The following is a 23,557-nucleotide window of genomic DNA, read 5'->3' on the forward strand; positions in this document are numbered from 1 at the left end:
GAGGTGGTACACTAGCTCCACGAATATCCTTGCCAACTGATGCCTTTGCTCTGTCCAATAGAAACCCGAACTGCGCTACTGTCTGGACGTGCCGTTCACTCTGTTCCATCCAATAGCTGAGAACCGTGGCGGGGCTCCTTGGCGCGGCTGTGGGACGATGCGGCGGTCCTGACCCAGGTGTGCTTAGGAAAAGAGTTAATGGACGTTTAATCGCACACTACAGGTACGTTTTCCTTGTATATGTGTCGCATTGCAGGGTGTTTGTTAATGTGAAAGTTCCATGTTAGCTGAGAGAGAGTTTATAAAATCACAAAGCGTCCGAAAGAGATAGTTGCAGAGTACCGCAATGCAGAAAGACCGGCCCGTTTGATTCTGCATGTGTGCCGTTTTGGTAAATAATTATGTCAGTCCCTTGGTATCGCTTAACATCTTTTTATATTTCCAAGAGCTGTTTGGGACATGATTACATCAAAGTGTAATTAATCAAAGGCAGGTATATCACTTAAGTTTGGTTTCTCTCCATCGGGCACAGTAAGCACTTTCAGTTGCCTGACCGGTAAGCATACGCGTGCCACCATGACGGACTGATATCGTTGCAGACGGCGTGCTAAGGGCGAGGTTAAAGGCAGTGGCGCAGTACATTAGACTGGCACTGTTTTAGATGTGCATGGGTGGGGCTGGCAGACTTATTCAGAATACTGATTCTATACTCCCTTTGATTGAATTGAGTACATTTTGAATTTTATGAGACAGATCAAACTATACAATGACGCCGATACAGAGTGAAACAATTGTCGAGAGTTTTTTTAACTGTACATTTGTCAGGAGATTGCGTTGAAAGCTTTTAAATGTCTTTCGCCAGCTGTTCTTCGTGGCTTTAAAAAGATCGGATGTGTTTTTTTCGGGTACATAGAGCTTAAAGCAAGCAACGACCTAAATCTGCGCGTCGGTCAAAGAGGAGGCAGCAGACGAGATTATGTGATGAACTCCACACAGGACGTTAGCTGGGAGAGAGGAGCGCGCGAGGCAGGCCAGGGTTCCTCCTGGCGTTTTTTAGAACGCGAGAACGCGTGCGCACAGCTTCGGGGTTTTGATGCCCTTCCCTGTAGGTTTCAGAATGTAAGACTTGTTCGACTTAATGCGGCACTGCGTGGACCGACGCTGCTTGGCCCATTACGGTGCATGTCATTTAATGTTTTGGTCTGATTGCGCGTCACAAGGACATCCGCTGCTATAATATCGTGAGAGCGAAGGCAGCCGCACGTTTCAAAGCCGGCGCATCTGCACTTGCTCGTCACGTGATTGTGAGAGACGAAACGTTTGGGTGACAAAGCTTAATCTCCGCCGACATCATCGGCGCAGATGGAAATTCTGAAGTGAGGGGGACCAAGCTGTACAATATATACGTTTATGCTTGTAGATGCTAGATTTCGGATGGGGTCAATATAAATCTGGAGGGGACATGTCCCCCCCCCCCCGTCCCCAGTGCCATCTGCGCCCCTGGCCGACATACATGTAATCCCAAACAACAGCCAAAACAACATAATTATATAGAATACATAAAATACGAATAACATTCAGTTTGTGTGGATATTATAAATTCATGTCAAATTTAATTATATATTCTTCAAAGACGTTTAATATACAACAGATCAGAAACTGAGTTCTGATTGAATAATCAGTGTTTCACTGATCCTGATTGATCATTGATTGAAAATAAATAGGGCATGCACAATCCATATAAAACCATTCAGTTCGTTGAAGTCTCTAAAACAGCACAAGATGTCAAAGAACTTCCTTTAGATTTGAAAAAAAGAATACAAATGAAAGTTCATCGTTGCTTGTCAGCTAGAAAACCATGGACAATGTCATTCAGTCCTTCAAGAAGACTGGCAATGTGAAGTAAGCTGCAGCATCCTGGACGAAGACCTAAACTCACCCCTCAAGATGAGCACCATGCACTGCAAGTTTTGGAAGAAACTGAAGAACAAGTTCTTTAGAATCAGCCAACTCCATACAGCAGCAGACTGCTCAACTCTATACAGCAGCAGACTGCTCAATTCTATACAGCAGTAGACTGCTCAACTCTATACAGCAGCAGACTGCTCAAATCTGTACAGCAGCAGACTGCTCAATTCTAGACAACAGTAGACTGCTCAACTCTATACAGCAGCAGACTGTGGTGAAAGTTTCAGCGGACTCCGACCACGTAGGAAAACATTACTAAAACCCAAGCACAAAAAAGACAGAATGGTTTTTGCTAAAAACTAGGGGTGGGACGCGATCAAAAAAATTAATCGAATTAATCGGAAGCTTTGTAATTAATTAATCGAAATTAATCGCATTTTAATCGCATTTCAGTATTTAACATGAGAAATATTAATTTAAGTTTGAATGATGAATGAATCAATGAACATAATCATAAACTTCAACATCTTGTTTATTTTTCCACCAGTCTACTACATAGACCAATAGATGAGTGCAAAAAACAGTTCAGAACACTGGAAATTCTGACCAAAAATGTTGTTTAATTTTGGAAGTTTTGCTCAGGATATTGGAAGAATTGAAGTTAATCAGAAGATGTTTTTTAATACCATTTTAGATGGTATATTTTTCTTTAATTTTCCAGGCCTCTGCCACAGGGATCTCCATAGTGCCTATAAGTGGTCTTCTGCATGCTCAAAGCAAATGACTGGATCTTCATCATCTATAATATGAGCTGTCACAGACACCAAGATAATTCTTGTTGCTAACAGAGGTCCAGTGATCCCCAGTCAGAGCCACATTTGTTTCTTCACAATAACCTGTTTTACTTCCCTTTCCTCATCATACAGCTGCTGGATTTTCTTCGACATTGTCTTTCTGGACGGCAGTTCTTAACTTGCATCAGTTGACACAATTTGCAGTGCTTCTTGCAAGCCTTTAGCTTCGACCACAGAGAGCGAACAACACTAAATAATATGACGCGTCACGTATAAACGCGTGCGGAGTCGCGCGCGACGGTCACTCGCGAAAGTTTAATCCAGTCTTAATGGTCCAATGAAGGTAATTTAAAAACCAGGGGTGAGTTTCCCAAAACGTTCTTAGCGCTAAGTACATCTTAACCTCGTACGTAAGAACGAGGTTACGAAGTACTTAGCGCTAAGAACGTTTTGGGAAACTCACCCCAGGACATTTCCTCACTTAAAAAAAACCCGCGACGCCCGGGACAGGATGTGAAATACGGACATGTCCCGGAAAATACGGACGTTTGTTCACCATATCGTACTAGGAATACAATTAGCAGCTAAGTGGCTAAGTGATCATTACTGACCTGCGCGTTAGCCCCAACATGTTTTGCGTTGGTGTGGTAACGAAGGGTGGAAGTGCTCCCGTGATAAGCGAACTCCTTCCTACATAAAATTTAAATTTCCCATCCACCAGCGTAGCCTCTTCAGTCATCTGCATCATGCTCATCTTATTGTGCGTCCATATACTCTGTATGTCTGGAACTCGTGCACGGGGAAACATTCCACGGTGCAAAAGTGTCTCATGCGTTAAAATGCGTTAATATTTTTAGTGCGTTAATTTTCCTGTAATTAATTAATCGAAATTAACGCGTTAAAGTCCCACCACTACTAAAAACATTTAGCCAAAAACACAACACTTTTGGGATTGCTTTCTTTGGTCAGATGACACCAAAATCAATTTCCTCGGAACAGATGGTATCCAAAAGGTGTGGCGCAGGTGTGGGAGAAGACTACCATGATAAATGCATGGTCCTGACAATAAAGCAAGATGGTGGAAATGTGTTTGTTTGTATGAGTGCCAAGGATGCAGGACAACTGTGTTTCATAGATGGCATCATGAACACTGAAAAATGGTGTGACATTTTGGAAGAGAACATTCCCCTGTTGGAGACATTGGGTCGACAAGCAGTTTTTCAGCATGATAATGATCCCGAACACACAGCCAGGGCCACAACTGCCTTTTTACAACACAAAAGTGAAAGTCTTAGTGTATGTAACCTGATTTAAACCCCATTGAGTATCTTTGGGGAGTTCTAAAAAGTTTGGGGAGTTAATTCAAGCCCGAAAGGAAATTATCCAACAGGAATGGAGTTATCTATGATGGCAAAGGTGGACACACAAAATACTAGTTTCATGTCACATTTTACAGGTTTGACTGGGAGTATACTCATTTTTGATTGTCTACTATTAGCAGTATATTAAGTGTAAACCAGTATACTAAATGTTTCTTTCATTGGCATTTGCAATAGTTATGTTGGGATTAGTCAGATGTTTACTAAGCAAAGCTGCTAGAACTATTTTGCCATTGGGTTTTCTAGATTTTTGTTTCTCTAGATGTTTGTGTATACTAACAATGGGTGTGCTAATTTCTGAGCTATATTGTATATGTATGAATCCTGTAAGATCTGCTGGCTCACATGGAGTTTGATGAGTAAAACTGTCCAGAGGACGTGTCTCTGCTTAGCTTTTTCCCAGACTGCACCAAGTTGTTACATTGTGCTGTGATGGTGCACGCTGTTAGACATTATGTGCAGGGGTGGAGCATTGGGGTGATATCAACAAATAAACAAATAACATAAACAAACCAACATTTTAAAATCTATAATTCTTAATTACATGTATCTCTAATAAATGTATCTCCTTCTAATTAACATTAACAGAAAAACCAATTGCTGAAGTTCAGAAGTTCTTTTAGGTGGTTATTGTTACTGTAGTGCTGGTAAATGGTTAAGTCTTCAGAGGTGAGCATGGTGCTGTCACGTTGTGGGGGGGCCCCCTACCGATCGCCCCCGGTTACAGCGGCAGCGGTCCTGTTTTTGGTCACGTGATGTTCGTCCCTCAGGTGGGCGGGACCCGTGATCCGTCTCACCTGAGGGTCGTTTGTTCGTCTATATATGTCTTGTCTTTGTACCAGTTGACTGCTGGTTATTATTTCCTTCATTTGGAACAATGCACGGGTTTTTGGTTTGCACACTTTCTATTAAACCATCCTATTTCCCTGAGACTTGGCGTGATCGCTTCCTTTTTGAGTTGCTCACCCTGCCCGTCACAGGTGCTGCACATTTGGGCCCATGATTGGCTCTGCCAATAGTTATATGTGTTGTGAACATTATTATTATGTTCTTTCTGGTTCAAAATAATACATATGACCCTGCTCCTTCACTCCCCTACCTAAATGTTTGTGTTAGAGTCTGTAAAAGTTATCATAATGGTTGAATAAAACATTGGCATAAACACATGTAAATGTACATATAAACTGAAGAACATGCTGCAATTCATCTGCAAAAAATCTGGTGTAATCATTTTTACTACACATGTACATAATATGGAGTGGTGGTTCTAACACAACACTGGCTGATTCATTATGCTTATCAAACTTTTCATAAGACTGACAATTTCTAATAACAAACTGTAACAGTGCAAGTAAACTGAATCTTGTCACATGTTTAGAACATTTTAAAAAATAAAATCAGTTTAATCTTGTAGTACCAACTGAATACATACAAATAAAGATGGTTAATTTTTAAGATTTGTTCATAAACAAAGATAAGATTATTCATAGGCATCTCATCCTGTTCATACCAACACAACACACAGGAAATTAACTGAGACATAAACTAAAAAACACTTCCTAATTAAGTCTAAGACATTAATTGTTCACATACTGTTCATTCATCTGTGACGTTCCCATACTGTTCCTTCATGTGTGATGTTCACATACTGTTCCTTCATGTGTGGCGTTCCCGTACTGTTCTTCCTTTGTGATTGTTCCTATGCTGTTCCTTCATGTGTGGCGTTCCCGTACTGTTCTTCCTTTGTGATTGTTCCTATGCTGTTCCTTCATGTGTGGCGTTCCCGTACTGTTCTTCCTTTGTGATTGTTCCTATGCTGTTCCTTCATGTGTGGCGTTCCCGTACTGTTCTTCCATTGTGATTGTTCCTATGCTGTTCCTTCATGTGTGGCGTTCCCGTACTGTTCCTTCATGTGTGGCGTTCCCATACTGTTCCTTCATGTGTGATGTTCCCGTACTGTTCCTTCATGTGTGGCGTTCCCGTACTGTTCCTTCATGTGTGGCGTTCCCGTACTGTTCCTTCATGTGTGGCGTTCCCGTACTGTTCCTTCATGTGTGGTGTTCCCGTACTGTTCTTCCTTTGTGATTGTTCCTATGCTGTTTCTTCATCTATGATTGTTCCTGTTCTGTTATGAGTTCTGGCTTATAATATGTTGGCATATATTTGTGCATATGTATGCTTCATAGCTCAATGGTTGTGGAAGATATGCAATAATTTGCTGTAGAAAATAAGGGAGTGCTAAAGGAGATATGATCACTTAGATGTGTTTATGTAGATTCTGTACTGAAAGGGAGTCCATACAGATTCACACAGGAAGCCCTGGCTCCTCCCTCTGTCATGTGTTTCTGCAGAGTCATGCACAGATGGCAGGACACAGCAGTGCCACTACTGTGGTGCAGATGCTTGCACAGAACATCTATACTGCATTTGAATGAGAAGCAATGCTTGGGGGTCTGACTGAGTCAGGCTATGATTTTGCTGAGTCAGGCTCTGGAAAAAGATATATTCTTTGCTCTAGCAGAGGAAACATCAGCCTTTCATGTCTCCTGGGCTTGTCTATAATAAGCTGAGCTTTGAGCTGTTACGGTTGTCTGGAGAAAGCATTTTTGGATGTATGGATGGATGGTTTGCTATGTGAGGGGAAAGGAGACATTAAGTCAGACATGAGTGTCTATGTACAGAATCTGGACATAAACAGGTTTAGGCAGACCAAGACCATTTTTAAACTAATTTAAGACCAGCATGTTAACAGGCTGAATTATCTTAATTGGGATGGGTTCTCTCTCTCTGGCTGTCTAACCTTCAGGATCGTGTGATTGGTGAGGGCATCACCATGGCAACCTCACTCCTCCTGTGCAGTCTTGCCTCTTTGCTTTCATCAGTGGGTGGGTATCTGTTAAATGCTTCATTTCAATTCAGTTCTCAAGTAACACAAAATATGGTATTAGAATGTGTAATAACTTTAGTGTCTGTTACATCCCTCCTGTAGATGCAATCAAGCCCAGGTTCTTTGAGCCCAGAATCTTTGACAGTAAGTCACATAGCTTCTGGTTCCAGATTTACTTGCATGAAATCCTACAGAATTCATTTTGATGCAGGATATGTAAAATACTATTGCTGGATCCACTCTGAGAACTTGACTGTAATGACGTGTGTTTGTGTGTCAGAGGAAGCCACCGGTTTCGGCCCCATATTCGAGGAGGAACCTTTGGACACTGTGTATGCTGAGGATTCACCTGAAGCTAAGATCTCCATGAACTGCAGAGTGCGCGCTAACCCACCGGCCACAATCAAGTAACTTCAGTTCCTCTGCTGTTGTTCTCAATGGTTGCATGATTCTAAATTATTTAAATGGATCATATGTTTGTCAATGAGTTACCAAAACACCTCAAGAGTACTCATTTGAAATAGATTACTCAAAATACTCACAGCTCGCAATACTAAAAAAGTATAATACTCATTGCCTTATTGCTCTTTAATATCATTACAATAATGAGCAGTATTGCAACAATCATTAACACGCAATATATTTTACAACTCCTAGTGTAACTTTACAATTACTGTAACAGATTTTTTTTTTTCAGTGAATTACTTCCTATGTTTCATATCTTACTTGCTAAACCAACATTGTATTTGTAGGTGGTGGCATAATAATTGGGAGATCAAGTTGATGGAGCAGCCTGATGAGCACTACAGTTTAGTGGGTGGAAACCTAGTCATCACCAACCCAGATAAGAGCAAGCATACTGGGAAATACGTGTGCGTGGCCAAGAACATCTATGGCACGGTCATCAGCAAAGAGGCTGTCGTCAAGTTTGGATGTAAGTGAAATACATTTACGTTATCCTCCAAAGTGAGTCTTAGCCTCAAAGTTTTTTCAGTACAATGATTCTTGTTCTTATGGGCAGAATTAGTCATTAGTCATTAAGTCATTATTATTTGGCATAGTCAAAAAGAATCTGATGTGACACATACCCAATAAGAAGCCATATAATTTGTCTGGATAGGCCTGTCGTAATAATTACATTATCGACTTATCGTACGATAATTTTTTTAACCGCGATCATTTTTGCTGATGTCGATAATTGGCCATTGGGTTTTCGCGCAATTTGTTTACATGAGAATAAACCGCAACTACGTGAGATTTCAGAAAGGCACGCAGTGGTGCTCTCTCACACCCCCCTCCTTAAAGCCCCCCGCACACAGCGAGCAACTAGCTGAGCAAACGGTCACGCGTGCCCGTTTGCTCAGCTAGTTGCTCGCCGTGTGCGGACGCTTGAGACAGAATTCTCTGCCTCTTGAGCCTGTGAGACATTTATCTAAAGCCCCCCGCACACAGCGAGCAACTAGCTGAGCAAACGGTCACGCGTGCCCGTTTGCTCAGCTAGTTGCTCGCCGTGTGCGGACGCTTGAGACAGAATTCTGTGCCTCTTGAGCCTGTGAGACATTTATCTAACGTGTTTGATATTTTCAGGCACGCGTGCCCGAAATCTCACCGTGTGCGCTCGGCTGAGCAATTTGGCTCAGCAACTTTTCGTCACCAGCCAATTGGAAGCTCGCTTGGCGTCACATGACACTTCGGCGTTTACGCCGTTAACGGCCATCACTAAAGCCTGGTTCACACTACACGACTTTTCAGTCGTCAGGTTTTTGTGCCGTTCGCACTACACGACTGGTCGTGCTGTAATCGCGAGTCTTTCAGTTGTTGTGGCGTTCACACTACATGACTGATCGGCGACGCGGGCTCACGAATTACACGACTGGGGAATCGCCGACTCATCTGGCTGCCGTCCAAAAACACGAGAACACGAAACTCTCCCAGAACCAGCAACACCACGTAGAAGAAAAAAACAATGTACATGTACTCCACATTTTCGTTATTGTTATTTATTTATTTTTACCGTTTAAACACTCCATAGTCCCAAGTTGCCAGAATTATTTCATCTCTCCGTTGCAGTGAACATAGTTATAATCAATCGCACTATTTCTCCAGTGCTGTCACAATAACTTAAACACAGTGTTGTAGTAAAGTTGTAAGAAAGGTGAGGATTTTGTGTGTTTGCTGGGTTACTGTTTTGAAAGCATTCTTGAAAGTTTTTTACATTCTTCAGAGATATCTTCAGCGGTGCCGCGGTTCTCTCTCCGCGTTCCCATTGGCTGTAGCTAGACGCTGCTGCCGACTCGCAGTGGCCGACTGCTAGATATTAAACATGCTAGATATCTGCCAGTCGTCTGCGACCAGTCGGCGACGACTCGGCGAGCGTCTTTCAGCGTCTTTCAGCAGTTCACACTACACGACTGAGCGAGCGACGAGTGATCGCCGATTCGCCTCCGACCACAGTTTTTGTCGGCGATCAGTCGGCGACTGAAAAACCAGCCTAAAATCGTGTAGTGTGAACCAGGCTTAATCAAAAGTAAAGAAAGAAGTTGAACAAATAATAACAACCATGAAATTTAAGATAACATGGCTTATTACATCGAATTTGGCGATAGAACAAGAAAATAATCATTTAATCAATTCGGTGTCGTGAAACATGTCTTTATGAAACATAGCAGCATTTTTATTTGGTTGAGACACCATATACTGACGACACCGAATTAGGGTTGCCTGTCTGACAAAAAACAAGGACACTGTCATACTGACACAGTGGGGGGTGGTGGGTGGCGAGTGTAAATTGTTGACGGAGGGGGGGGGTGGCGTAAAATGTTACCGGGGGTGTCAAATGGACACAGCGAGAAAAAAAAGACAGATTTAAAGTGTGCAGAAACAGTCTAAATAGTCGTTTGAACTAACCTAGTGAAAACCAGGACATTAAATGATTTTTTTTGCCGAGACCTAATATTAAAAAGAAGAAAAACCGGGACAGGTGGCAACCCTACACCGAATTGATTAAATTATTATTTTATTATTCTATCGCCAAATTCGATGTAATAAGCCATGTTAACTATCTTATATCTCATGGTTGTTGTCTCATCTTATATCTCATTTATTATCTGTTCAACTTCTTTCTTTACTTTTGATTAGTGATGGCCGTTAACGGCGTAAACGCCGAAGTGTCATGTGACGCCAAGCGAGCTTCCAATTGGCTGGTGACGAAAAGTTGCTGAGCCAAATTGCTCAGCCGAGCGCACACGGTGAGATTTCGGGCACGCGTGCCAGAAAATATCAAACACGTTAGATAAATGTCTCACAGGCTCAAGAGGCACAGAATTCTGTCTCAAGCGTCCGCACACGGCGAGCAACTAGCTGAGCAAACGGGCACGCGTAACCGTTTGCTCAGCTAGTTGCTCGCTGTGTGCGGGGGGCTTAAGGGAAGACGAATCTGTGATCAGAGAGCGACATCTACCGGTTAGGAAATGAGTGCAGTACACGGAATGCGCATGCTTCAATAACAGTGCCTCCACACACACACACAGGTGGAGATGTGTTAACTCGCCAACGTATTCAAGGCTAATAATACTCGAAATGATTCGAAATAATTCGCCTTTTATCACATTATTTAATGGTTGTTTATTATAGTGACCGTAGCGCGCGACTCCGCCCACCTCGCGCGAACCTGCGCGAACGGTGAAAGCATTGTTGTTCGAAACGATATGTGGTAGAAATTAAAGACAGGGAACTGAACATTTACCTGACGAATTTTAATGTTGCTTTGTGTTTCAGGTTTGAAAAGAGCTGGAATTTAGGCTAAAGTACTTGAAAAATGCTGGAATTTGTTCGTTTCTTGTAATTCCAGGACGAAACATGAGAGAACGTGAAGACGTTAAGATTGGGCGTTTTGAAAATAAACAACCATTAATTAATGTGATAAAAAGCGAATTATTTCGAATATATGTATAAATATTTAACTTAATCAAAAACATGACTTTGTTAAATGCGCTGAGGCGCGTAGCGCGCGAAGTTCGAGAGGTGCACGACCTCGTGAATCGACAGCGCGCGATCTCTCGCGCACGGGCGAAGCCACCGCGATTACGTCATTTTCGCCGCGCGGACCCTTGCGCCGCGTCAAGTACAAACCAGGCTTAACTCGCTATATAGTCAGAGATGCTGCCGTTAAATACGGTCGAAAAGAAAACATTTATAAACATGCTGCAAAGATTTGACAAGGAGTATGAACTGCCAAAGAAAACCTATATCTCCCAAACTGCCATTACAACCTTATATAATGAAGTGAAAGATGGCATTCTGAAGGAGATTAAAGACATCTCATTTTACTCTGCCATTAGAGATATGTGGTCAAGCTCAAATATGACACCATACATGAGCTTTACAATACATTACATTACTGCAAACTGGTGTAATTGTATTCTTATGCTACTATATTATTATTGTGGCACATTGTCTTAAAGCTCCTTTGGGGAGCCCTATAATGGCACTTTAAAATGACAATATTATCGTTTATCGCAATAATTTCTGGGACAATATATTGTTCTAAAAATTTTGTTATCGTGACAGGTCTATGTCTGGATACTGTTGCTAATAGCAGTTTTTGTGTTTCTGTACATTTCTGTGTTTAGTTTCTAAGGATCTTATTCATTGTTCACTGTATATTTCTGTGTCCCTCTCTGTCCAGTTCTGGACCAGTTTTCTACTGACGAGAGAGAGGCTGTGCATGTTAAAGAAGGACAGGGGGTCGTCTTTCAGTGTGTGCCGCCCTCTCGCTATCCAGGTAATGTGCTTACAAAAAAACGTAGGACAACAAAATAGAATTGTTTAATACACACGTAACTGTATAATACACAATAGATTTGATCAAGTAGGCTATGTCAATTGTATACTATAGTCAGGATCAAAAATCAAGACCTTTGCATGTTATATACATGCTCTGATAAAGTGTGTTTATGCAGTCCACAGATCCTCACTAAACCCATCTCAGCTGAAAACGCATGATGTTAATGCTGCTCACTCTCCTCTGTTTCTCTCTTAGCTGATGTGATGTACCGCTGGATCTACAACGATTTCCCCAACTTCATCATCCCAGACCAGAGGCGCTTTGTGTCTCAGTCCACAGGGAACCTCTACATTGCCAAAGTGGAGGCCTCCGATATTGGCAACTACTCATGCTTCGTGTCCAGTCCTACCATTGGCAAGAGTGTGTTCAGCACCCCTATCCCACTGTTACCTGTCATAGAGAGTGAGTATAGGCCTGCATATGACAAGGATACTCATTTACTAATGATTATACATTATGCATTGTCGTCATAAATATGCATTGTCACATTCATAAATATGCATATCCAGAGTATCTTTAAGTTGCAAGGAGGGGCAGTGTCTACTCCTGTACGCTGCTATGAGATCGCTGGAAAATCTTCTTCCTCTGTCACCTTTCAGAGGAAGTGAAGCGGTATCCTGCAGACATCCAAGTGAAATTTCCTAAGACCTATGCTCTGGTTGGGCAGAACGTCACGTTGGAGTGCTTTGCCTTGGGGAAGTAAGTTGTCAACGTCGGATATAGCAAAAACCTGTTAGATGCACTCTGTGTAGCCCATGGGAAACACCATGTCAGCATAGTTTATTCAACGTTATGCATCTATTTATTGTAGCAAACCATCTCATGCCAAATGAAGGAGGCAGAATCAGAGACTCCATGGCTAGTCTGAGGGTTCAAGTAGGGAGGATTCACCAGTGTTTAGCCCATCAAGACCATGTTCTTGTCTCCCATGCAGCCCTCTGCCGCATGTGCGCTGGAGGAAGCTGGACGCAGACCTCCCGCCCAACTACGAGGTTAGCATGAACGGTGCGCTGCTGCACCTCATGAATGTGCAGTATGAGGACGAGGGCAGCTACGAGTGCGAGGCTCTCAACGTCCGTGGGATGGACTGGTACCGCCAGTGGCTCTACGTGGAGGGTGAGGACGCCTGCTGTAGCAATGCAGCTGACGTGGATTAGAATTTTTTTATAAAATCATATTATGCAAATAAATATGATGAAATAAATAAATGAAAATGCAATACTTGGGCGTGTCCTGAGAAACAAGCATGCAGGGTCACTTATGAGAAGAGGCTGCTGTTTGTGGGTCTTATGGCTCCACGGGTCTCAGTGGATCACTATGGTCTCTATGTCCAGGAGCACCTGAGTGGGCGGAGCATATTAACGATACCGAAAAGGATGTCGGCAGTGAGCTCACTCTGTCCTGCACAGCTGTGGGCAAGCCGTTACCATGGATACGCTGGCTGAAGGATGGCTACTCGGTCAGTTGCCCATTGTGGAGGGTCAAAAACGGGGGGTTATATCGTGCTTAACACAGAAGGCTGATGTCAGAATGACTCTTGTGTCCAGTATGGTAAGGGAGAGCTGAAGTTTTCCAGTCTAACTTTTGAAGACTCAGGCATGTACCAGTGTGTCGCTGAGAACAACTGGGGGGCTATCTATGCCAGCGCAGAGCTGCGGGTGGTCTGTAAGTCCCTGTAGACACTCACACACACACATGCACACGCACACACACACACACACACGCACACACACACACACACACCAGAGGTGGGGACTCGAGTCACATGACTTGGACTCGAGTCAGACTCGAGTCATTAATATTAAGACTTTTGACTTGACTTGAAAAAATATTCAGAGACTTAGACTTGACTTGGACTTTTACACCAATAACTTGGGACTTGAATTGGACTTGAACCTGTTTACTTGCAAAGACTTGATTTTTTTTACCCCAAATCTAAATTTTAAAACGCATATTAATATTTATAAAGTGCGCCCCATTAATTTCATTTCCGTCCTTCTGACGCAGACCAGTCCTCTGCTTTTCCATACTCTGTACGTGTGTGTGTGCATGAGCTGCAGCACAACCAATCAAATGGGGGGTTGGCGAACGTAAATTTTTACCGGGCGGGGTGTAAAATGGACACAAATTAAGTATTATATCGCGATCGATCGATCGCCAGTGGTTGGTGCCAGAGCGAACTAGTAACTCATTGAATCATAGATGTGGATCAGAGGTAAATAAACTAGAATTTTTCCGGCGTGAGAAATCGGATGTGTGGCGTGAGAGCGTGTGAAGACGGTCAAATGCGTGTGTCTCACGCTCAATGCGTGAGAGTTGGCATCCCTGGGTTCTGTATCTGAACTCGGGGAAGAGAGCCTCTCTCTGTCACCATCATAATATCCAGTTCTATCCCAGCATGGATTGTGTATTTGAAGACATCTACGTCGAGAAAAAAAATATATTGACAAAAGTGGAGCGAGTTTTCAGCTATGGGGACATCATTCATCGTGCACAAATGACACATACTTTTGGCCAGCAAATGCAATGCAGAATAGTTTACTGAAATGTCTAAAGTTGCAGATTCCTGTTAATTGTTCAGTTCTTATATTTGTTTGTCTTGTGTCACTCACACATGTTCTCCAAGAAACCAGATAAGAGAAGAGAGGGAAAATGCTGTTATGGTTCTTTGTATTGTACTGTGAAAATATCAGCACTTTTTATTTGAACATGGAGTTCTACTTATGACTTTTTCACAGAATATTTATTTCTGGAAAATTGTAGTTTAAAGTATGAATATTTTTGCAGCTAAGTTTAACAAATTGAACTGTGCAATAAAGAGGTGTAATTTTAATTTTTTTTTATACTTCATGTTTTCAGTTGCACATGTTTTATCAAGATTTGAGGAGAATACAGATTTAAAAAAGAACGCATGTCTATTATTTACATTTAAAATATACCTGCAACATTGGTAAAAAAAAAAAAAAAAGACTCGAAAGGACTTGAAATTCCAAGTTTCAGACTTGGGACTTGACTTGATTATTGCCTGTCTTGACTCGAGACTTGACTTGACTTGAGTGTCTTTGCTTGAGACTTGACTCGGGACTTGAGGTATAAAGACTTGGACTTACTTGAGACTTGCAAAACACTGACTTGGTCCCACCTCTGACACACACACACACACACACACACACACACACACACACACACACACACTCCTCCTTTCACCACTCACATAAGTGCACCATGAGATTCATTCCCGCGTGGAAACCTCCCTATGTCCTTCACGTCTACTTCCACTCTTGGCCGATACAAGTGTCCCGCTAACATGCCACATCCCGCTAACACGCTACATCCCGCTAATAAGCTACATATACTCCATGCTCTCCCTAGCATGCGCTCCCACGTTCATATACAATCCTGTGAAGAAGACCCTGCTGGGTGCCGAGAACGGCCGTGTGGTCATCGAGTGCAAACCACGTGCGGCACCGAAGCCGAGATTCGTGTGGAAACGAGGCTCCCTTCTGCTAACCAACTCCTCCCGGTTAGTTACACTCAGGTTCACCTTGCTGAATAATCAGTATATTGTGATAAATTTTGACAAATTATATTGTGATAATGTTGGAATATGTACATGTATTATCCCTGTTGCTGTTCATAATACCCAGTTATTTCTGTCTCCTATCTGACGTGTCACAGTATGTTGATCTGGGATGATGGGAGTCTGGAGATCCTGAACGTCACCAAGAATGACGAGGGCTCTTATACGTGCTACGCCGAGAACGACCGCGGCAAAGACAACAGCACAGGGATCCTCAGCATAACTGGTCAGTGAACGGGTTCTCACAGCACCATCTGACACGGCTGTGGATTAGGAAGGACACTCATTACAAACCAGTGTACAGTATTGCAGTATTACAGCAGTGTAGCTACTTTCTTGGTAACAAGTGAAGGTGTTTCTGGGTGGCTAAGAGTACTAATGCCTTCGTGTGTACATGCGTGTATCTGATTCAGAGGCTACTAAGATCACAGAAGCCCCGTCGGACATGGAGGTGGCTGTGGGAGACTCTGCTGTTCTCCCGTGCTCTGCTTCATATGACTCCAGCTTGGACATCACCTTCATATGGTCACTGGACTCCTACGTCATCAACTTCGACACTGACTTTGAGCACTATGAGAAGCGTATGGTAAGCACAAGCCTCACGCTCAAGCTCAGGGAGAAGCAGAACTTCAACACTTCTTTGTTGCACTCCTTGACTGCAGTATTCCGGCTCTCACGATGAAGCCAGACGTGTTTATTTGTGTTCAGGATCAAGCAAACAGAGGGGACTTGCTGATTAAGAACATTCAGATTGCGCATGCTGGGAATTACATCTGCACAGCACAGACCATTGTCGACAACGCCACCGCAGTCGCTAACGTATATGTCAAAGGTCGGCCACAACCACTGATTTTGTTCAGTACAAGACTTAATATGCAAATGATAGCCGAAGGTTGTCTCAGTAGTATTGTAATGGGTACTGATCTGTTTACCCAGTGAATAGTTATTCAGTTATGAACAATAGGCAGCTACTCTTTAAAATGACTTTGGCAGTAAACCACAAACACAGTGAATCCTTGGGAATCTGTTTCCAGGTAGGCCTGGTCCTCCAGGCTGGGTGCGTGTGGAGGAGGTCAGAGACACGTCTGTAAAATTGGTGTGGAACCTGGGCTCGGATCATGGCAGCCCCCTCATCCAGCATGTCATACAGAGCCGAGACTTCTACGCTCTAGACCCAGAGGACTGGAAAACTGCAGTTACCTGTGAGTCCAGTAGAGGGCAACAAACCATGTTTAGGCTGTGATTGCAACTTTACTCTTTAAAACCTTGAAATTTTATTCTGTGCTATGAAGCATACTGAATTTCTAGCCGCATAAGTGAAGTTCCAACACGAGGCTTGTCTTCTTCAGCTCCTGTGTTCTTGGACGGGAAGGCTGAGACTGCAGAGGTCACTGACCTCTACCCATGGATGGAGTATGAATTTCGTGTGTATGCCATCAATGAGGTGGGAGCAGGAGAGAGCAGCCTACCCTCCTTTAAAATCAAAACCTGGGATGCAAGTGAGTGCCTTTCCTCACACCACCAAGAACAAATAAGTCCCTCTGCAGCTGATGAAGGTGCTTCACTTATGGATGAAAATATAATACACTGATGTGCCAGATGTCATGGGACAGTAAGAACGTAAATCGATGATGAAGTGCCGTTACCTCCCAGAAAGCCCAGAAACAGCCACAGCTGTTTAATGTGTGAGGTATTATCATGTGAGGATGGTTAAACACTGGGCGATATACATTGTTGTAGTTTGAAGAAGGCATGATAGTGGATGTCAGATAGATTTGGAATTCCATTTCCACGGATGTGTGTGAATTTAAAGGTACTCAATCCACAGTGCTATGTGTACACCATGTCTCCATGGTTACTCATCACACACACATTGATCCTGTCAGATTCATTAATGCAGTAAATAATGTTTCCAGGATCTCACATTTTTAAAAAATATTTTGCTTGCCTTCTGCCTTTTGTACATTATTGTTTTGCCCCTTTTGTACTGTGCTTATCTGACTTCTTTTTTTGGATTCTGGCCTGTCTGGTTTTTGACACTTGCCTCTGGCTCTGTGATACTGTTCTCAGTGAAGTCCCCCTGCTCATGGATCTATGTGACTTTGACTGATGGTGGACCCCTGTTGTCAACAAGGCACTGTGAGGGTTCAGGTGACTGGTGTGGCCTGCACACCGTCCCTTCTGACATTTCCCATCCACTTGTAGAATCAGTGGAGCACTTCATTGTGCTATAGGGCATCCTGCTTGATACTAGTTCCTGTTCTATGACTTTTGGCACATGAGTGTATATTGCTTTAGATTTTGGACAACCTCAGCTATGATGAATAATTTCATAAACAACTGCTTAGTTTATGGTTTTGTACATAAGCCTTTGTAGATGTCAGTATGACTAAGCAAGTTATGTTCATGATGTGTTATAAGTGTTGAGGAATTTCCTACTGTAAGCCAAAGTGCTGCCAGTTCCTGCCCTGTCCAATTTGAGCCCTTTCATCTCCAGAGCTGCGAGTCCCACAGAGAAAAGTATACCCTTCCCCACAAAGGAAGTATAACCAAGTTTTGCTACTTTCAGTTCCCACGATGTCTCCCACTGATGTGAGTGGCTACGTTGGCATGAACAGGGAGCTCATTATCACCTGGACTGTAGGTTCTCATACTGTGCTGCATAAGCATGTGTTCATTGTTGCTGTTTGTTAATGTTTGTTGTTTATTTTTGTTCACTGTTCGTTATTATAAAGCTCTGAGCTCTCTGAATGACTCATTCCTCCATGTCCTCTGCCTCTCACAGCCTATGAAGCCGCAGTACTTCTTCGGCAAAAAGTTCGGCTATGTGGTGATGTTCAAGGCATATGAGGACAAAGACTGGCAGTGGGCGACGGTGGATGACCCAGAGGTCAGGCGCTTCGTCTATAGAGAACCTGTCATCCCCAACATCGAGCTTGAGGTCAAGGTCAAAGGCTACAACAGCAAAGGGGAGGGGCCAACTAGTGTGAAATCTGTGTTGTACTCATCTGATACTGGTGAGGAGACACTGTCTTGCCTTCGCTGGGGGTGGGGCCACCAAACAGCACATTTTACACTAGTAAAACACTGATACCAATGAATGGATTTTAGAGTCCTACCAGTCTTACTGCTGGCCTTGAGGAAACTCCTTGACTTTCCCTTCCTGATCATAGTAGGTGACAGTCGGTGAAACTTGGTGTGACTGTCCCGACCTGTTGTACCACGGCTTCTCCCTGCAGCCCCCACAGAGGCCCCGCTGGACGTGTACGCTCGGCAGGTCACCTCTACCGAAGCCCTTGTGTGGTGGATGCCAGTCTACCAGGTCCCTCCTCACTGGGTGGATGGCTACCAGGTAAGCCGTGCTCCACCTCCACTCTCTGCTGGTCATGACACCTCTGCAGCATTCCAATCAGGATACACCCAGTAATCCAAATGTATAATCCCAATCCTGACATTCAGCCCCACTGGAATCCAGCACTGCTGGCGCCCATGCAGGCCCGGCCCCTTGACGCGCCTCCCCTTTCCCCTTCTGCACAGATTCGCTACTGGAGGAAGTATGATGACAACGAGGCGTCGGCGTCACGCATCCTTGTGTCGAGCGCGATGAACCACACGCGGCTAGAGAACATGCGGCCGGACTCACACTACCTGATTGAGGTGCGCGCCTACAACGGCGCCGGGTTGGGCCCGCCCAGCGAGCACTGTGAGATGTTCACCCGGAGACCACGTATGCCTGCCATCTCGCACCACATAACTCACACACAGCATCCAGCAGCGTGCTGAAATGCCTCCTCTATAGAGAGCAACATAAGACAAGAATAGTGCATATTCAGAATTTATATTACTTTATTTATTTTGCAAAGGGCATATATAAATAATTTATTCTTTTGTAACATTTACTGTAAAAATATATTCTGACACTCACTCATGCTTACCTGTGCCACTAGTACTACCAGTACCACCAGTATTATTAACTTGCAATGTCAGAAACTTTGCTTTGTCACTTCTAACCAAACCCCACACTCAATCCTGGATCATTTCCAAAAACAACTCCAATAGAGTCATTAGTGTAACATTTTGCTGTTGTGTATGCTTTGTTGTACATTCTTTACTCTTTCTCCAGCTCCAGCTCGGCGTCTAAGAGTGTACAAATATGTCAGCTATGACCGCAAATGGCTGTATATCTACTGGGATCACATCTATAACTACTGGAACGAGTCATATGTAGAAGGATATAAGGTGGGTAATTGAATAACATCAGAGATGGCACGCTGATAAGTAATTATGTTCAATAAGACGTCATATCCGTCAGTGTGGAGTTTCTTTCTGGATCTTCCTTGTGCCACAGATCTTGTTCAGGAAGGAAGGCGAGCGATATGGGAAGGTGTACACCACAGGCAACCACTATTTTGACTTACCCATGCCTGAGACAGGTGACTACCTGGTGGAGATCCGGCCCCGCTGCGAGGGTGGAGACGGCCTCATCTCACAGATACGGGTGCAAGGTGATTGTCACCCATGGTGGACCCGCTCTTATCTGGGTGGACCCACTCTCACCCAGGACAGACCCGCTCTTATCCGGGCAAACCCACTTTCACCCAGGGTGGACCCGCTCTTATCCGGGCAGACCCACTCTCACCCAGGGAGGACCCGCTCTTATCCGGGCTTACCCACTCTCACACAGGGTGGACCCGCTCTTATCCGCGCGGATGCGCTCTTACCCAGGGCGGACCCGCTCTTATCCGGGCGGACTCACTCTCACTCAAGGCGGACGCGCTCTTATCCGGGCGGACGCGCTCTCTCCCATGGTGGACCCCCTCTTATCCGTACCCATTTTCACCAGCTACCTCTCTCCCTCCCTGGTGGTCTCTCACTTTGCCATGCCACTTTCCACCCCCCCACCCACACAAAAAAATGTGAAATGCAATGTTACTACTAAAGTATAAATGCTAAAGTATAAATGCTGACACCATACCGTAGCATGTTATCCAGACAAATTCACACAAATGTATTTCATCATAGTCGAGTCATAGTTCTGATAAGTTTACAAGATGTTATTTTAAACCGACCTTTGCTTATCAGCCCGTGACCTGACCCGTGACCTGTGTCCTGTCATCCTACAGGACGAGCCAGTCTGTGCTGCCAGTCTCTCGGTGCTATCTCTCTACTGCTGCTGGCCCTGGCCTGGATGACCTTGGGCCTGTGAGGAGACCCTTCTTTCCTCTAACTGGACAGTAGAGGCACCTGACCCTAACTCTACTGTTCAATGTTCACAGGTGCAGTTTGTAGACCACTATATGGAATTATTTGTAATAACCTTCTGATTGGCCTTATCGAGAATCCTCAACCTCTTGAATCTATTCATTTAAATAGAAGCAGATTGTCCCACCGAAATAATGCTATAGTCATGTGATAAAGATAATCTGATATCAGATTACAGGAATTTTAATATCACCAATTGTTTGCTTGCCATACAATCACTCCTTTTGTGCAGTCCTTTACCAACTATTGCATATTTTAGATTTCATTGGTGTTTGACATTTGATAATATATTGTGGCAAAATGAAAATACTTTTAGCTGTGCCTAGCTTTGAATAACGCTTTAGCTCTGTAAAAAGCCAGATGAAAGGTCAATTCTATTTGGTCAGAATGTATGAAATCGGGTCAATGTTTGAGTACTTCTTTGACTGCACTGACAGAACTGCCTCTATTTAGTTACTGGCTGTAGTTCAACGGTCCATGATGGCAAAATGTTGCCTTATATTTTGTTGCATATGCCATATAGTAGGCTACGTACATTAGAGACTACGCTGCTCACCACCGCAAAACCATCTCTGCATCACGTTTGTATATATTTGTTACTGGTATCTGAGATGCAGTTTCACGCCATTCACATTTATGACAGTTATGTGTTGTATAGGAATCCATGCAGCACAGTATGTAAACAAAACAAAACAAAATCCTGTCCTCAATAAAATTTGTATTTTGAACGGAAGAGACTTAGTCAAAAATCCTCTCATGAACTTGCTCTGCTCACTCACACTTGCACTTTCTGCAAAAGACCAAATTGTGTCACAAATAGTGACTAATGTTGATTATCGTGTTGCAGAGGCAGCTGTTCAAGGGTGGGATATATTAGGTTGCAAGTGAACAGTCAGTTCTTGAAATTCATGTGATGGAAGAAGAAGAAATGGGTAAGTGTGTGAAATCTGAGTGACTCTGACAAGGGCCGAACTGATGCCTAAATGAAAAGGTCAGAGAACCTACAAAACACCAGGTGTTGTGTTCCCGTGTTGTGTGCAGAGGGTAGAACCTACCAAAAGTGATTCAAGGTGAACAGGTGAATTGACGATGGGTTTGTGGGTGCCCAAGGCTCACTGATGCTTATGGGTAGTGAAGGCTAGCCCACCTGGTCATATCCCACAGAAGAGCTACTGTAAAGGTTAATTTTGGCAATTATACACATGTTGTCAGTACAATGCACCAGAGCTTGCTATGTGGGGCTGTGTAGACACTGACAGGTGAGAGTGTCTGTGCTGACCCCAATGTCTACACTGGACATGTGAGCATCAGATCTGGATCATGGAGAAGTGAAAGAAGGTAGCCTAGACAGATGATTCACATTCTGTTTTACATTATGTGGATGGCTTGCTAGGTATGCACCGCTTACCTTGGGAAGAGATGCATTATGGGAAGAAGGCAAGCTGGTGGAGGTAGCATGATGCTCTGGACAATGTTTTGCTGGGAAGCCTTAAGTCTCTGTATTCATATGGAGACGTTGATATGTACCACCTAGCTAGACAATGTTGCAATTTAAACATACTCATGGCAACTGTATTCCCTAACAACAGTGACATCTCAAGGACAAAGCTTACTGTCGTACTCCACAAATGGCTCAGGAACGGTGTGAGCAGCATGACAAAAAAAATCAGAGATTTAATTTGGCCTCCAGATTCCCAAGATTGCAATCTGATCAAGAAGCTGTGAGATGTGCTGTCCAGGACAGGATCTGAACGATCTGCTCCTCATGTCTTAATGCTAGATATCGCGACACCTTCAGAGGTTGTGTGTAGTTGATGCTTTGTAGTACAGCAGTTTTGGTGGCACAAGAAGAACTTGCATTAATGTCATGTGGTATTAATGTCATGTGGTATTAATGTCATGTAATGAAGTAAACACTGATTTGTAATAGCAAACATGTGTGTTGCACATCAGCAACATCCTGATGGTCCCAAACACACATAAATGTTACAGGCCAAAAATGCCCATGCTGTGATTTGGTCTCAGTTCTGGATCCTTCAAAGGTTGAAAAGCAGTCATTTCCAACAGACCTTATTGTAAATAAACACATGCCAGTGAGATTAGTGTCTTACTACATCGCTCTTTGGAACACGTGATGAAAAAACTAAGAAACCACTAAGGTGGACCCCAAAGATGAAAAAACTAAGGAAACACTAAGGTGGACTCCAAAGTTTTCCTGGTATGAAATGCACTTCCTGTGTCCTACCAGCAGATGTCAGCATAACTTTATTGTACAGTATAATGTTTGTTTTTTTCCTCAGTTTTCAGGCTTCATTACAAACATATTTGATCGCAACCACCTTCTCAAAATATGTAAAGGTAACAAAGATAGTGTATAATTTGATTAATATCATATATGTCAATGATGTGACAGAATTGTTTCATGGACTACTATCATACTACCATACATGCAATTTTTTATGCACTGACAGAGGGAAAATTTAAATAGCCAGCAACATGTGGGCAGATAAATCACACTGTATGTTAGGGAGGGAAGCAGATGGCATGGTTTGGTACAGAGTGAGTCTCCCACCCACTCTCCAGATGCAGCACAGTCTTTTGTGAAGTAGTCGATTCATTTGTCAGTTGTCAATACTAAATAGCAAGCGAGACGCAGGCAGTTATGGACTGTGGTGAACGAAGCGCTGGGCTTTGAAGGGCCGCCATATAGAAGGCTGACTACAGTCATATCTGACTGCCCTTCATATTTCAACCTGTTTCATATGTTACTACCGTATTACCATATAACAAATACACCACATAGATGCACTGACAGTGAAATAACAGTCCTTGGTTATCAAAAGCCCTATCCGGACGGGATTAGTTTCTCAGGGGGTCCTGGGGTAATTTTCTCTTTTACGG

The 23,557-nt window shown here is 43.4% G+C and overlaps 1 protein-coding gene across 1 annotated transcript; it reads left to right on the forward strand.

Annotated features, from left to right (window-relative positions):
- Nucleotides 1-45: 45 nt before the first annotated feature.
- Nucleotides 46-21,389, forward strand: cntn1b (contactin 1b). The gene is made up of 24 exons (XM_077006725.1): nt 46-223; nt 6,888-6,966; nt 7,071-7,112; nt 7,249-7,375; nt 7,721-7,902; nt 11,656-11,751; nt 12,010-12,216; nt 12,414-12,513; nt 12,749-12,930; nt 13,149-13,273; nt 13,362-13,479; nt 15,187-15,337; nt 15,493-15,620; nt 15,808-15,980; nt 16,103-16,226; nt 16,429-16,596; nt 16,744-16,893; nt 17,964-18,034; nt 18,180-18,411; nt 18,634-18,746; nt 18,932-19,121; nt 19,518-19,633; nt 19,743-19,899; nt 20,518-21,389. The coding sequence occupies exons 2-24, from the start codon at nt 6,915-6,917 to the stop codon at nt 20,598-20,600; spliced, it is 3,087 nt and encodes a 1,028-aa protein (XP_076862840.1). The 5' UTR covers nt 46-223; nt 6,888-6,914; the 3' UTR covers nt 20,601-21,389.
- Nucleotides 21,390-23,557: the final 2,168 nt, after the last annotated feature.

Source organism: Brachyhypopomus gauderio, chromosome 5 (assembly GCF_052324685.1).
Source record: "Brachyhypopomus gauderio isolate BG-103 chromosome 5, BGAUD_0.2, whole genome shotgun sequence".
In the NCBI taxonomy this organism is placed as follows: Eukaryota; Metazoa; Chordata; class Actinopteri; order Gymnotiformes; family Hypopomidae; genus Brachyhypopomus; species Brachyhypopomus gauderio.